The sequence below is a fragment of the Ictidomys tridecemlineatus genome, unplaced genomic scaffold (genome assembly GCF_052094955.1).
Source record: "Ictidomys tridecemlineatus isolate mIctTri1 unplaced genomic scaffold, mIctTri1.hap1 Scaffold_155, whole genome shotgun sequence".
In the NCBI taxonomy this organism is placed as follows: domain Eukaryota; kingdom Metazoa; phylum Chordata; class Mammalia; order Rodentia; family Sciuridae; genus Ictidomys; species Ictidomys tridecemlineatus.
The window spans coordinates 454,133-469,462 of record NW_027521361.1 but is presented as its reverse complement, the minus strand read 5'-3'; the positions used below and the strand labels follow the sequence as shown (position 1 = coordinate 469,462).

Below are 15,330 nucleotides of genomic sequence, written 5' to 3'. Positions count from 1 at the left end.
TGTATATCCTCCTCTGAAAAGTGTCTGTTCAGGTCCTTGGCCCATTTGTTGATTGGGTTATTTGTTATCTTATTGTCTAATTTTTTGAGTTCTTTGTATACTCTGGATATTAGGGCTCTATCTGAAGTGTGAGGAGTAAAAATTTGTTCCCAGGATGTAGGCTTCCTATTTACCTCTCTTATTGTTTCTCTTGCTGAGAAAAAACTTTTTAGTTTAAGTAAGTCCCATTTGTTGATTCTTGTTATTAACTCTTGTGCTATGGGTGTCCTATTAAGGAATTTGGAGCCCAACGCCACAATATGTAGATCGGAGCCAACTTTTTCTTCTATCAGACACAGAGTCTCTGATTTGATATCAAGCTCCTTGATCCATTTTGAGTTAACTTTTGTGCATGGCGAGAGAAAGAGATTCAGTTTCATTTTGTTGCATATGGATTTCCAGTTTTCCCAACACCATTTGTTGAAGATGCTATCCTTCCTCCATTGCATGCTTTTAGCCCCTTTATCAAATATAAGATAGTTAGTTGTAACTTTGTGGATTAGTCTCTGTGTCCTCTATTCTATACCATTGGTCCACCCGCCTGTTTTTGTACCAGTACCATGCTGTTTTTGTCACTATTGCTCTGTAATATAGTTTGAAATCTGAAATCGCTATACCGCCTGATTCACACTTTCTGCTTAGAATTGCTTTTGCTATTCTGGGTCTTTTATTTTTCCATATGAATTTCATGATTCCTTTATCTATTTCTACAAGAAATGCCGTTAGGATTTTGATTGGCATTGCATTAAACCTATAGAGAACTTTTGGTAATATCGTCATTTTGATAATGTTAGTTCTGACTATCCATGAACAGGGTATACTTTTCCATCTTCTAAGATCTTCTTCTACTTCTCTCTTTAGGGTTGTTTGAGTTAAAAAAAAAAAAAAGAAGAAGAAGGCGAAGACTCTGAATCCTGTCTTTCTGTACAATGATACTCCTTTTCTTCCCAAGCATTAACATCCAATTGAGTTCCAAAGGGGAAGTGAAATAAATGTGGCTAATAAAACAAAACTTATTTCTATTTCTACAGAACAGAGTCTGAAAGCCATCAACACTAACAAAGTAGGTTTGCAACATTTTGTGTAATAAGACCTTTGAATGCATAAAAGCAATTTTGGCTTCACAAAGTTCCTTCTCTCATCTTGTTTTTGCCTTAAAAAACTATAGGCAAATATTATTGGCATGGGCAAATATTATTATTTCCGTTTGGTAGGTGAGAATGCTGAAGCAAGTAGACGGGAAGTGAATTTGGGGCTTCCTCAATTCTACTGCCATGTTCTTTTTGTTAGAATAAGAAAGGAATTATTGGCTCATTTCATTTCGACAACAGGTCATAGAGTAAATTTGTAAATAATAGGAAGTTGCTTGTTTTAATTGTAGTTTTTTTTTTTTACCAGTGTTTTAATGAAAAGTGGTTAGATAATCCACTATATGACAAAAAAGACTAGATTTAGTTCTCAAAGTAAGTGGCTGGAGAGAAAAGGGCAACTTTCTGAAGGGCTGGTTTCCTTGGGAGATCTGAGAAGTTTCATTTGATGGACAACTAAAAGTGATATTTTTTTTTCTCTTTTTAAAGATTTAGAACTGTGAAATCTCCTGGAATTTTTATAACTTTTAAATGGCAAGGCAACTGCTGGAAGACATTCGTAAGTTCAACATTTTAAAGGATAATGCTGCAAGTCATGGAAATAATATGTGTTTATAATCCTCCTCTCCCAAAGTGAAAATAAATATGGGATTAAAGTAGGAAAAAACCCTCCAACTATGTCTTTTTTTTGTGGGGGTGGGGTACCTGGGATTGAACTCAGGGGCACTTGACCACTGAAACACATCCTAAGTCCTATTTTGTATTTTATGTAGAGACAGGAGGGTCTCACTGAGTTGCTTAGTGCCTCCCTTTTGCTGAGGCTGGCTTTGAACTTGCAATCCTCCTGTCACAGCCTCCCAAGCCCCTGGGATTACAGGTGTGTGCCTCTGCCCCCAACTATGTCTTAAGTATACTCCTAGCTTCATAAGTTGACTGATTCACAGAGAAAAATTTCTATAGGATAAGTCACAGATGGGGAAATATTGGGAAGATATCAGATATAAATATGCTTTGTTTGTGATTATTTCAAATATGCTGGGTAACTAATTGTAATAGATGTGCTAATAAAGCATATGTAGAGATACAAAATGAATGTGATGATTTATTGATATCATTCATTCACTTATTCCATAGAAACTTAATTGAGCACCAAATATGGATCAGGGATGTTCTGGAATCAGGGATTTAGGGAGCCGAGGAGACAAAACAGAACAATGTGATTACAATCCCTGACCTTGTTATACTGTATATATGATTAAAAAATTATTTATTGAAAAACATTTTCTTATTCTATTTTAAAATCCAGGACAGGAGGGGCTGGAGTTGTAGCTCAGGGGTTGAGGACTTGTCTTGCGAATGTGAGGCACTGGGTTTTATCCTAGCACCACATAAAAACAAATAAAGGCATTGAGTCCATATACAACTAAAAAAAAAAAAGAAAGAAAGAAAAAGAAAAAAATCCAGGACAGGAAAAAACTGCCTTGTTAGGGAGATTCCATTTCACTGTGTACATACAGAAAATGTGATAAGCAAATGCACAATACACGAACAATTTTATTCATTCAATGAGAATATGAAACAGTTCAAGAGTAAAAAAAATACTTAGATTCTTCATTTACTAAAGGGATAAATTCAATATTTATTACCTTCTAACTATATGCTAGGACCTTGTACTGATGATGGGAATAAAACAGTCTAGCTGTTTTTGTTTTGTTTTTTCTTTTTACATGAGCTGTATGTCCAATAAAAAATTGGAAATTTTAGTAAACCACAAAAAGGATTGTGAAATGAATTCCAAGGAGCTCTGCTGGAGCAAAGAGTAGATGACCTAACCAATCCAGAGGAGGATGAAAGGTTGCCCCAGTGAAATGATTTCTAAATTCAGTTTTCACTGGATTGAAGAATGACTAAGATTAGAAAATGAAAAAATGGAGTTGAGGATTTGGGGGGAGGAGGTCAGAGAGCAAATGTTGGCAACAGTGGCAAAGAATAACATGAGCTAAATTAGAAAAAAACAAAACAAAACAAAACAAAACCAGAACTGATTGTTGTGGGAATATCCACAGAGATAGAACTTCAGGTGGGATTTCAGGAAGAGACAATAATTTGGTTGGTAGCTCCAAAATGACGTTGCTTCTACAAAGGCTCAGAGGATGCAAATCAAAGATGGGAAGTGAATGTAAAATAAGAATACAATGTGTTCATAGTAGGAACTGGAGAATGAAAAAACAGATAGTCAGTGCCAAGAAAATGTATGTGGAGATCTTTACCAGCAAATAAAAGGGTGAAGAATTTTGTGACATGGTCAAACTGTTCACTGGGCTGCACAGACATCTACTTTCAAGTGGATGAAAATAGATAAGAAATCCATTTGTACATTTGGTTGTGGGATTAACACTCAAAAGAGTTGAACACCACCACAGTAAACCTTCCCATAGTAACTCCACACATGATTAAAACCAGTCTTTGTCAAGTTGCTCCTAAACCTGGAGTATACCCTAGTTGCTGGCCACAGAGAAAACCCAGCCCAGTGGCTTTTATATTATAGTTCCACAACATTTCCAGATGACCAGTCTGGAAAGGCTTAGATTGCTTTACCATACAAAGGCACTGAGTTGGATCAAAAATAAAAAAATATCCTATTAAAGTGAATCAGTTAATGACGTAATTTACTACATCAATAGCAGAAAAGGAGTATTTTTAAAATTTTACATCTCAAACTTGGTAAATGATGAATGAGTTTTACATAGTGAACACAGAGGGCACAAGCAGAGTGTTTCCAACATGCTGGAAACAAATTATATGACAGAAGCAGGAAATGTTTAAAAAACACATCAAAAATTGTATTCCAATTACAGCATTCTTGGGATGAATGCTACAGGTCAGATTACATCTTATACGTGTTACAGATTCCTATTTACAATCCTGTTTAGACCCATTGAAAGTTTATAGAAATGATTTCCATTCTAACTGAGGCATTTCTTGTACTTAATTTCAGCTGACTAGTAAAACTTTTTTTTATATTAAAAAAAGAAAAATGACCAATCTTGTTGATTTCTAGTTCCATGTGGTAAGAAAAGCTAATATTTATTGAAAGTTTATGATGTGTGAGTCAGTATGGTAAATGATTTGCATTAATATATAAAGTAAGAACAGTATTCCTTTGAGATAACTTGGTCTTTTCAAATAAAAAAAGTTGCCACCCTATTGTAAAATTAAATTTCAAAAAGTGTGATTAAAGAAACAAATATTGACCTATGTTCCAAAAATGCAGCTTTAAAAATACATCTTCTAAAGCATAAAATCCTCTGTATAAATCCATATAGGCAGAGTTCAGACTTGGTATACACTTTTTCACTTGAAGAAATTACTCTGTGTAGAATATTTCCTTTCTTTCAGGCAGAGGTTGGCAACAGTGGCCAAATCCAGTTGGCCACCTGTAAGGCCCTTGAGCCAAGAACAGTTTTCACATTTTTAAATGGGTGAAAAAAACCAATATTTCATGACACATGAAAATTATATAATAATAAAAGTTCTGTGTCCAGGAATAAAGTTTTATTGGAACACAGCCACACTCATTGTTGACATGTTGTCCGTGGCTGTGTTCACGCTACAGCAGAGCTGAAGAGCTTATGACAGAGACCATATGGCCCACAAAGACTTAAAATATTTATTTTCTGGCCCTTTACTGAAGAAGTTGGCTGACCTCTGCTTTTAAGAAGAAGCAAGAAAATTAAACATAACATCACCTAATTTTATACATTTAGGGTTTCAAATTTTGATTTTGAGAGTAGTCGGCTTCTAACCTTGGTCTCAAATGCATCAAAAAGTTTCATGTCATCTGATGGCATCATGGTATTTAAAATTTGGCAGATCAATAGAATGGGTAGGGTGAATTTGTACTGCAGGGAACATCTGGAAATGTGTGGACATGTGTCTTTGTTGCAACTCAGGGGTGCCACTGGCATCTAGCAGGTAGAAGCCAAGAGTGACTGAACATCAGCCAACTCCTACAATAGAGAATTACCTGGCTCAGAATGTCAATAGTGTGCAGGGGCCAAGAGACCCTAACCTGTAGTTTCTTGTAGGAAACTAAAAGTCCTCTCTAACCTCTAGACTGTTCCTCAAATACAAACACAATTGTGGTGACATAGATTCAATCCCACTCCATGCCATATTTACATTAATATTTATGAAAAGAAAGATAATTGTTTTTTTGTTTTATGAATATGTTTTTATGACTAACCATTACCCATCTGTACTATAATAACTTCTAAAGTTGAATGTTTCATTCTCAACTATAAGTCTAAGTAAATAATGCTTTTAATCACTCAATTTATTTAGCCTGATTTATGCTAAAAATCTACCTGATTCTATTTTAGATTTGGCTTCTTGAAAGATTTTCTTGATTTTAACATGGTCAAGGTGAAGTGAAATATCAATGTCAGAATTTTCTGATGTCAGATGTCAAAGGATGAATCCAAGCAAATGCTACAATGATGGAGTGGAGGGGAAAAAAAGGGAGGCAAGAAAACAGGCCACGGACCACTGCACTATGCCTGCAGATCATGGTTTAAAAGGCAAGTGGAGGAGAGAGACAACAGAGAGATAAAATACACAGATTTAGTGGGTTTCACGTTGAGGCAAATTTTCAAGATTGATTTAAAGGATCTAATCAGGGGATATTCATTTATAATCAAACTTTAAAATTTCATACCAATAACCTGACATGTTCTCTCCTTAAATTGGGACAAACTAAGTCACCTTAGGAACTCTATGTTATATCCCTGTGTATAAAGGGAGCATTCAGGACAAGTGTTTTTCTTCCTTGAAGGCCACATTATTGGAACTTAGCTATGCATTTTCTAGCATTCGGGATACATTGTTTTGCTTTCAGAATATTTAAATTTGTGGAAAGGATTCAAATTAATCACTTTTTACAAATCACATATTTAAATGTCTTTTAATCAAATATTTAAATGTCTTCTAATCTTGGAGAACTATCTCTGATCTTAAAAAAACCTCCCATTTTCATACACACAAAATAACAATTTTGCTCCTACGAATGCCCTTTCATATCTCATAAAACTGTACCTTTTTCCTGTGTCACCTTTGGGGCCACTTTCTCCGGTATCTCCCTGAGGAGGGAAAAAAAGTGAGACATGTAAGACATATTGGTGCCACAAAACAAAGAGCAGTTCTCATTCAAACACACCATAGAAAGAAATCTGTTGAAATGTTCTACAGAGGTAATGTACTTATACCTGACCAGCTGCCTGATTTCAATACAATTAATTTTATTACAATGAAATGGCTGAACAATTTTAAACTCAAGATTAACAAGGAAGCACTAATTTATCTGTCTGCCTTTTAATAGCATATTTGGACATTTAAGCCTCTTCCGTCTGCTTCTTTTCTCCTGTGCTAAAAGCTCCTCTTTAATGAAGGTTTTTTCCCTGACAGTTCTCTTAGTAAGTCATGCTACCCATGTCCTGCCACCTCAGTATTCTTCTCTGTGCCACACTTGCCCGCTGGACTCTCGTCATCTTTTTTCCTTTTGTTAGTATAAATTCTACCCTCTCTTCAAACCCATTTTAGCTCTCCAGGGCCTCAAAATGCATGACGGGGCTTTCAAAGCTTGTGGACTGAGCATTTATTTATTTGGCACTACATCATACTCTAGATATTTTGTACAAACACAAAAGAGTTGCACTTGTGAAATGAAAGTTTACATATTCTATTAGAAAACTATTTTTATAAATCACAATAAAATGAGTTTGAGGAATTTATGCTTTGATATTTTTAAGTCTTCTGATGCTTATTTCGTGGTATCTCCTTTCCATCCACAATGCAATGCCACTGGGGGAAAAATTCATTTACGCTGTATGCTTTGCCTCCTTAAATTCTGAATTCTTGAATCTAAGCTTTACAGCATAGCATGTACAAGGTGAAATGTCATTAATTTGGAGCCAGTAATTTGGCATTACTGGGCAGATGAAATTCTCTTTGCATCCAGAGTCTCTTGTGTAATGTGAGTATAAGAACACTTTGTGCAACTTTAATAAATAAGTGATATCCTGTGTATAGAGCAACTAGGGCATATCTGGCATATCCTGGGCCATTAGTGGGAGCTGCTATGATAATAATGCACAATTGCTCATGTGTTCCACGGGGTAGAATCCCCTCCTCTCCAGCTTTGTAAGAGGTTCACCTTTTCATCATTTAAAGAGTTCCTCAAAATAAGAGGATGGTTTCTCAGGACAGAGGAAGTAGAAGAGGGAGATTCCATTTTTCCCTTCATATTTTCTTTTATTGTTTCAAATAAGCATGAAATTTATGGTGACAGATACTCTACAGTGGACTGTGCGAGCTGGTGACACCATCTGATGAGACTCCAGAAGGATGCTGCCATTATTCCCTCTCCCTCCTGAATTTCAACACAGAACAATCACCTGAGGACTAATCAATTTCAAGTTAATTACCATGGACTATTTGATTCCAAATAAATGTAATCTATTACTAGGAGACTTTGACAGGCAGTTTATTTGTATACTTTTAAAAAAATTGTAGAAAATCCTTTTATTAAAAAAAACAAACCTCACTAGGTTTGAGTGGTTGTTAAGATAAGGGTGTGACTGAGCTGTCCCTTCATGAAATTGCTTTTACATACCTCTATTTTGTTGTTCTTCCATTTTAATATGTTTTCCCTTTTTTCTTTACAATGCTTAAACATACAGTTGCATTAAAAATGTGTGTGTGTGTGTGTGTGTGTGTGTATTTTTTAACTTTAGATGAATTTATTTTGAGCTTAGGGGTTACAATACTAACTTATCAGAAATATCCTAACACTTAGGAAGAGTATAATGTAAAGTGTTGGTTTTTTCCCACTCAGCACATTCTCAAGCACTAATAAATAGCATGACAACCAGGAAAATAAGCACCACCATATTCACTGAGAGTCGAAGTCATCAGGGTGGGCCCAAAGGTAGTAAGGAAAGGAGGCTAACAGAAATTGAACATGCAGCATCCTGCTTCTCCTTTTGTTTCTCTTTCTGGTTTTATAAGAATTGTTTGTGGGACAACATTCAGATAATTGTTGCAGGTAAACCATCTGTATCCCTTTAACCTCATGACCCAAGAAGCCGTAGAGAGAGATGTAGATGCTTAGAAGAGTACTGGCCTGGCATTAGCAAGTGAGCATAAGAGTGATTTTGTAGGCCTAGGGAGTTCTGAAAGCCATTTAAAGTCTGTCATAGGAGTTTCAATTTGTTTCCCTTTTCTCCATTTCTTTAAATATTTTACTCAAATTTTTGCTGTACACAAGAATAACACTATTTTCTTCTTTCCCTAATTAACAGTTTAAAAACAGACAAATGAATATAGTTATTAACTGTCCCCCACCCCCGACTATCGTATCTGTCTGTATGTCCATCCATCTATCATCCCTCCATCCATTCATCCAGTTCATCTGGGTACTTCTTGGAAGGAAAAAAGATAAACACAGGTAGAATCATACCTTTTCTCCTTGTTCTCCAGGCTCTCCCTGAGCAAAAGAACAAAGATTGAGTAATGTTAAGTGCCAAAACACCTAATTAAGTAACATTGAACAAACCAGATATTGAACACATTAGGTGAATTATGTATGGTACTTTTTTTTGTTATATATAGTTTCTATAGGAAAAAAAAGGTATGATGAGTTTCCTGCAGAACTGGGTATGTATATCAATACCATATGTACTCTTAATTATTGGCTTTTACAGGAATAAAGACATGTGCAGTGTTTCAAGATGATCCAGGCACAGGCTGGGCCACTGAGGAGCAGAAGAGGGTTCAGTATCTGGAGAGACTTCTTAATCTGCTGTTTTTTATTCTGTCCAAACTCTGGCATGTCCTTCCACAAAACCCTTCACACAAAGCATCTCCAGGTGTGAGGATTATTTCCTGGGACTGGAGTTCCAGTGTGGTCTTTTCCTAATAGGATCATAAACCTGAGATGCTGAACTCAGACCCCTTCACAATGTCACATACTCCCTCTAACTGTTGATAACTAGCGTGTTCCAGGTGAGGTATATTTTAGGAGGTACGAATTCTTTCAAGGAAGACATACGAAAGGGGCAGAATTTCAGTGAGTTTTGAAGAGACATCTTAACTGAAATGATGACCCCAAAGACACGAAAACTACAATGCTCTGAAAAGAATTTCATTTTCACTTTACCCAGGAAAGGACAGGAGATGGGGTGGGAAAGTTCTAAAGTCCATCACACACATTATAATAATATTTCCAGGTGAAAAGATTGAGGGTTGTCATGAGATGAGACTGCTTTTTAAAAAATGGTATAAGGCAATTATTGTGAGTTTTTTTTTAAATGAAAATATAACCTACTCTAGAAGTCAGTTTGAAGGCAAGACCCTTTTCATTCTCCGGAACTCAACCTGACCCTTTGGCTCTCTGAATCTCTGGCCACCTTTACTTCTAAACATCCGTCCTGATGTCGGGTCGCTAGGCAACACAAGAATAGCACAGTGAATATGCATTAAGCATTAACTCCCATCATTTGGCTTTTTAACATGGAGCAAGAGAGGGAAAAAGACAGGAAAACGACTATAGTCCCAGAGGGCACATTTTCTTTCCTCCCCTGCAGGACAAAGGACAGGTCTATACATTTTAGATCTGTCTGAGGCGCCTGTCAATAGCAATGTGATCTGTAAAATCAGCTAACAGGCATCTTTGGGTAGGGATACGCACCAGCACAGCTGATGGGATTAGGCATTAGTTTTGTACTTCAATGGATGTTCACTCATCAAAGGATTTGGGATTTGTCTACCTGTTTGGTTTAAACTAAATTGTCACCAATCTTTTTATATTTAACAGATTCATTTGTTCTTTAAGAAACAAAGAAAACATGTGATCCAAAAAAAAAGATCTTCATTACATTTTTTCCCTATTTAGTAATTCAGAGCCACATTCATTTTTAAATTTTAAACATGCCACATCTTAATTCTGCTCTTCATCTGATTAACTGGTTGTGTTAGGAGAGGCTTAAGGTGGCCAGATATTGAGGAAAAGCCACAGAGGCATGTGAACATTATCTTTAGGAAGGTTTGTAAATATGTATATGTTAGGCAGTATGTAGGGGACTCATGTTTTTATATGCTTATAAAATGGTAAAATGACAACAGTCTTATTGAAATGGGGTTTTTCTTATGTTAATTATCCCAGAATTAAGATTTTAGACAATCATATCCTATTTGTTTTTCTGCCTTTTTAACTTAACAGTAATAAAAATCACAAATATAATTTATTTATTAGTCACAAAGTTCTATACTGTAGCATATTATACTATTGACAAAAAAATTCCACCCGAGTGCCATCAAAAGGATATAAAAAAAAATTGTGATAGCTACAATCTGATGGAAATCCATGAGTTGAATGATTCTTTTTGGCTTTATTTGTACTAACCTTTGGCCCTGGGATTCCATTCTGTCCTACTGTTCCAGGCAACCGAGGCTCACCCTCAAAATGAAAAACAGATATCATCACTAAGTAAAACAGACAAAATCAGCACATGAGGTAGTTAGAGGAGATAACCATTCAATAATGCTGTAGAAAAAGAGAAAAATGACTATTACTGTAATCACAAGTTAGCTTGTACAATCCAAAATTTTATGTGATAGAGAGCAAGGTATATAACAGGATTAATTAATTTATTATTTTTATCAGTAAGAAAGATGAAGGGACTGACCCATGGAGTTAATATCTAGCATGGTACTAGGTACAGCCTATATATCATATAAGTACTGGTTGAATGAATAAAAGATCCTTGAAAATATAAGACACTTAAGATGGAGAATTTTTAAGAGATTAACTCAGAAAAATAAAGATTAAATCATAATATTTTCATATTAGATTTAATCAAATGAACATTTGTAAATCTAAATCTTGAAGAAGACACATCTTTGAATACCCACTTAATGTATTTAGACACATTTGATACAAAAGTTAAAAGTAAAAAATGGCTTTGATTTATTTTTCCAATATCATTGTAAAAATAATTCGAATAACATATTTGGACTTAAGGGCTCTCATTCTCATACTGAAAGGGAGACTTCTGGCGGGGGGTGGAGTGGGAGGGAGATGATGGCTATTAATCTAGAAAAATTATCCATCTAAGAAAGGTGATGATGTCTACTAGTCTTTCTGGATTTTCAACCAGCAATGATTTTCCAAAGAAGAGAAAAAGAGAGTCCCATAAAGTACCCAGAATCAAAAGAAACCCACCGACCTTGTGCATTTCTGCTGCTAGTTGGTTCCAACTTAGATCCATGAGAATCTCATTTTAAAACACCTGCAAAGCCCTTTCCTGTGTGCTCCAACTAGTGGACAACTTCCTTCCACTGAGGGTGATAAAGTTGTTTTTTAGTTGAATTTTTTTTGACAGATTGATTTTTAGAGCAGTTTTAGGTTTAAGTTACAGAGTTAAGTGATTTTAAAGAACACTTTATAAATCATCTAAAGGGCAGGAATTGGGTGATTTTTATGTTTGTGTTCTCAGCCTCAGCCTCAAAAATATGTACATTAATAATAAAGTAACATTTTTTTTAATGTGACAAGATCTTTACATTCATTAATTCAATTAGTTCTCAGAAGCTTCTATGTAGTACTATTGCTGTCTATTTTATACGTGAAGAAACTAAGGAATTAAAAAGTAATTTGTCCAGATTTACATAAATATAATCAGGATTTGAACTCATGATCTGGCTTAAAAGGTGGGGCTTTTAACACTGATGAATGAAAGTATCTAGAAACTGAGAGAGAGAGGATAATGAATATTTCTATCTTCATTGTATTTGGTTTATATATCCCATTTACAAATGACTTTCTAGAATGTACAGAAACCTAAATTAAATATAATTTACCTAAAGATAATTCAGGCATTCCTACCAGATTAATCTAAGCCATGTGAAGCTTGTGGTCTCTTTCAGGAAGAGTGAAAAATATCTTATTATTGTGCTGGATTATTATAAATGCTGAGGTCTTAACCTTCTGGAAGAAATTCGACTTCCTCTCTAAAATCACACTGTGATGGCAACTCTTGCACTTTCCTTGGTAAAAGGACAAAATTGTTGACCTAGAATAATGATGGCCATTATGGGAAAATTTTGATATGCCATTTGTATGCAACAAAAGGATAAGAACTTGGAAACAGAATACACTCTGAAAGAGGACTATCATTTACTGTGGAACTAGAAAAAGAGCTATTGAGTCTGCTTTCTTCAAAGAATTCACAACAGGATGCACTAATATCATAACTCATGTTTTAATGCAAATAAGAGATGCTGCCAGAGAACAATGAAAACTTTGTTTAGACTTTCAAAGAATAACCATGGTAGCCAGAGTTACTTTTAAAAAAGGATTAAGCCCCTTGGAACCAGACAAAATTCATGCTGAGATTTCAAGCAAGGAAGAGAAATGTTGCTTATAATATTCATATATTAAGGAGAATGTTATCTGCCTAACATTCTCCTTAATATATGAACATCAAGGGACTAAAATTTGATCCCCTTTTCTCTTTGATTTTACATATTTCTAAAATAACCTTTAACCTAAGATGAAATAAAAAATTGCACCAATAATCTCATCACCTTTATGACTATTTTCATTTTGTCCTGTTTCTGTAGTCTTTTTTTTAACTTACATATTTCCAACCAATTGAAAGTATATTACATAGTTTAATGTTATGATTTTTGTTCATCACACATGTGTTTTCACATGATATTCATTATTGTCTTGTGAATAGGTTGATTATCCTCTATCAAAGCCAAGTGTGATCATTTGTTTCATCAGTCTCACATTGTTGAATACTCAGGTTGAATATTCTATCCAAATTTTTATTGTCAAACTAAAGTAAATACCTTTGTAAACATGCTCATATTTTTCTGTCAAATTTTTAATTATGATAAATGCCCTGGATTTATGTTTTAGTCACTGGAAACATTATGGCCCTAACTGCATGTTTCTAAATTGCCTTCTAAGAGCATTCTGAGTTTTATTTGCTTTGATAGGCATCCATTCTGTATTAGTTTTTCATAACTTCATTAACATTGGATATCACAATTTTAATTCTCTTTGTGGCTGCTTAATAAGCCTAAATAAGAGAACACTGCTGTTCAATTTGACATTTCTTTTTCACTTTCAAGTTAAATATTTTCTCCTGAGTTTATACTATAAATAGATTCATAGGACTTTAAATCTGGACACTGAAGAATACTGTTACTTGAATGAATCAAAGGGAGATGATAAGAAGAAAAAGTGACCCATAGCATTTTACCTTTAATAAAGAGCATCAATAAAAATACATCCCAAGTCATATGAGGGGGCCTTAGAGCATTCTATGTCTCCTAGGAAGTGTGAAAGAAATGTTCAAGCTGAAGTCCTGTTCAACTCTGAGGACCAAAGCTAAGCTATGCGATCCTGAAAGGCATGAATTCATTTATCTAAGAGCTAGAGAAAATCCACTGTATGTTCTACTGCGGTCTCAGAGTTTCATGGACTATAAAAGATGAGACATGACAGGTGCCTATACTCAAAGCTTATTTTTGAGTGAGAAAAAAAGATATATACATAATAACTGAAGGAGACATCTAATTGAGTTTGTGGTTATTTGTTCTTGTTTTGTTTTGTTTTTCTTTTCTTGAGCAAAGTTTTCTTTCAGCTCATGAAGAGGCATAATAAATAGAAATCAAAGCATAGTCTTAATGAGGAATGAACTATGTCCTGTAGTGTATTAATTTGTTCCAATATATGAAGACAAAATTATCATGAGTCCCCTTCAAATAAAGTTCTAATGATATTATACTATTATATAATAGTAAAACATGTAGATATAACAGAAACATACACATATCAGAAAGATACAAAAACAGGAACTAGGCTTTGTGTGTGTGTATGTGTGTGTGTGTGTGTGTGTGTGTAGCAGTGTGTGTGTGTACAGCTAGTCTCATGTTTGTTGGACAACCTATCCATCTACTTCTGAATGCCTTCCACATTTATAAACACTGAGGACATTTAATCGATGGTAACAAAGCAGGTAACATCTTAACGACAGGTAGATTGATGGGGTTTTCTCTAGCATAGTTTAAATTTTAAGGCCACTCCCAGTACATTACTCCAAAATGACCTTTTCCAAATTTAAGCTGAAAGTAAGTTGGAGTGACTTTTAAGAAAGATAGTTGGCTGTTTTTATTTTATATACATTTATGTACACCAAATACTCTTTGGAACTCTAACAAAACATAAAACATCGCTTAAGGCTTTTGCAATTATTTCAGGTACTACTACTCAAGGTCCACTTGAAAAGAGCACTTAATGACAGAAAGAAATGTGGTTTTCTCACACAGACTGAGTGCTAAAGGGAAACAAGTCATTCAGCAGTAATATCACTCACCATCACTTCAATCACAATAGCTTTCCATTCTGTCATTGGAAATTTAAAATGAATTGAGCTTTACATTTTTAGCATAATGTAATTTAAAAATAGAATGATTTCTATTCAGCAGTGCATTTTCAGAAAAAATCATCCAAACAGAAGATGAAAATAACTTCATGTTATTCATGCCAAGCACAGGCTTGGCACTAGATGAAAAGGGTGACATAGAACACAATGCGGCATCAGAGGTTAGGATGCTCTGCCCCTGGAGCTGGTGATCGTGGGGTGACTATGTAGAATGAAATAAAGACTAAAAATATCCAGTGTTGGTCACTGATACCTCCCTGAAACTCTGGGTGCACTGGGCCTTTCTTCCTGACAGTGACTCAGCACACAGAAGGGTCTCCCTGGCTTCACCAGTGAGCAAGACCAGCCTACAGCCATTTTTCTTCTGCAGCAGCCATCGGTGAGGAGGAGACATGCTTTATAGGTTTCAGAGCCTCAGAGCCTTTGGCAACAATTAGATAAATATCAACCAATACAGGATTGTTCTTTGAATGCAATGAGGCACCAACCAGCAACATCCAGAAATATTTTTCAGGGCACAGTCAGAAAAATGGTGTCTAGCTCTCCATTCATATTTATCCACATTCTCTCTCTCCTTATAACTATACACACACTATATATATTTTATTTGAGTTTAGTTTTCCATTCTAGTTCTTTAATGGCAGATGGGTGCAAACATGAACTTAGGTGAAGATAGGAGGTATAAAGTG

At 35.1% G+C, this 15,330-nt stretch overlaps 1 protein-coding gene across 1 annotated transcript in view; it reads right to left on the bottom strand.

The window, feature by feature from the left end:
- Positions 1-15,330, bottom strand: part of LOC144372748 (uncharacterized) — a 139,058-nt gene that overhangs the window by 39,064 nt on the left and 84,664 nt on the right. The window contains exons 4-6 of the mRNA XM_078036012.1: positions 10,588-10,641; positions 8,644-8,670; positions 6,222-6,265 (exon numbers count right to left, since the gene is read on the bottom strand). Coding sequence (XP_077892138.1) covers positions 6,222-6,265; positions 8,644-8,670; positions 10,588-10,641 — 125 coding nt within the window. The remainder of the gene's footprint in view (positions 1-6,221; positions 6,266-8,643; positions 8,671-10,587; positions 10,642-15,330) is intronic.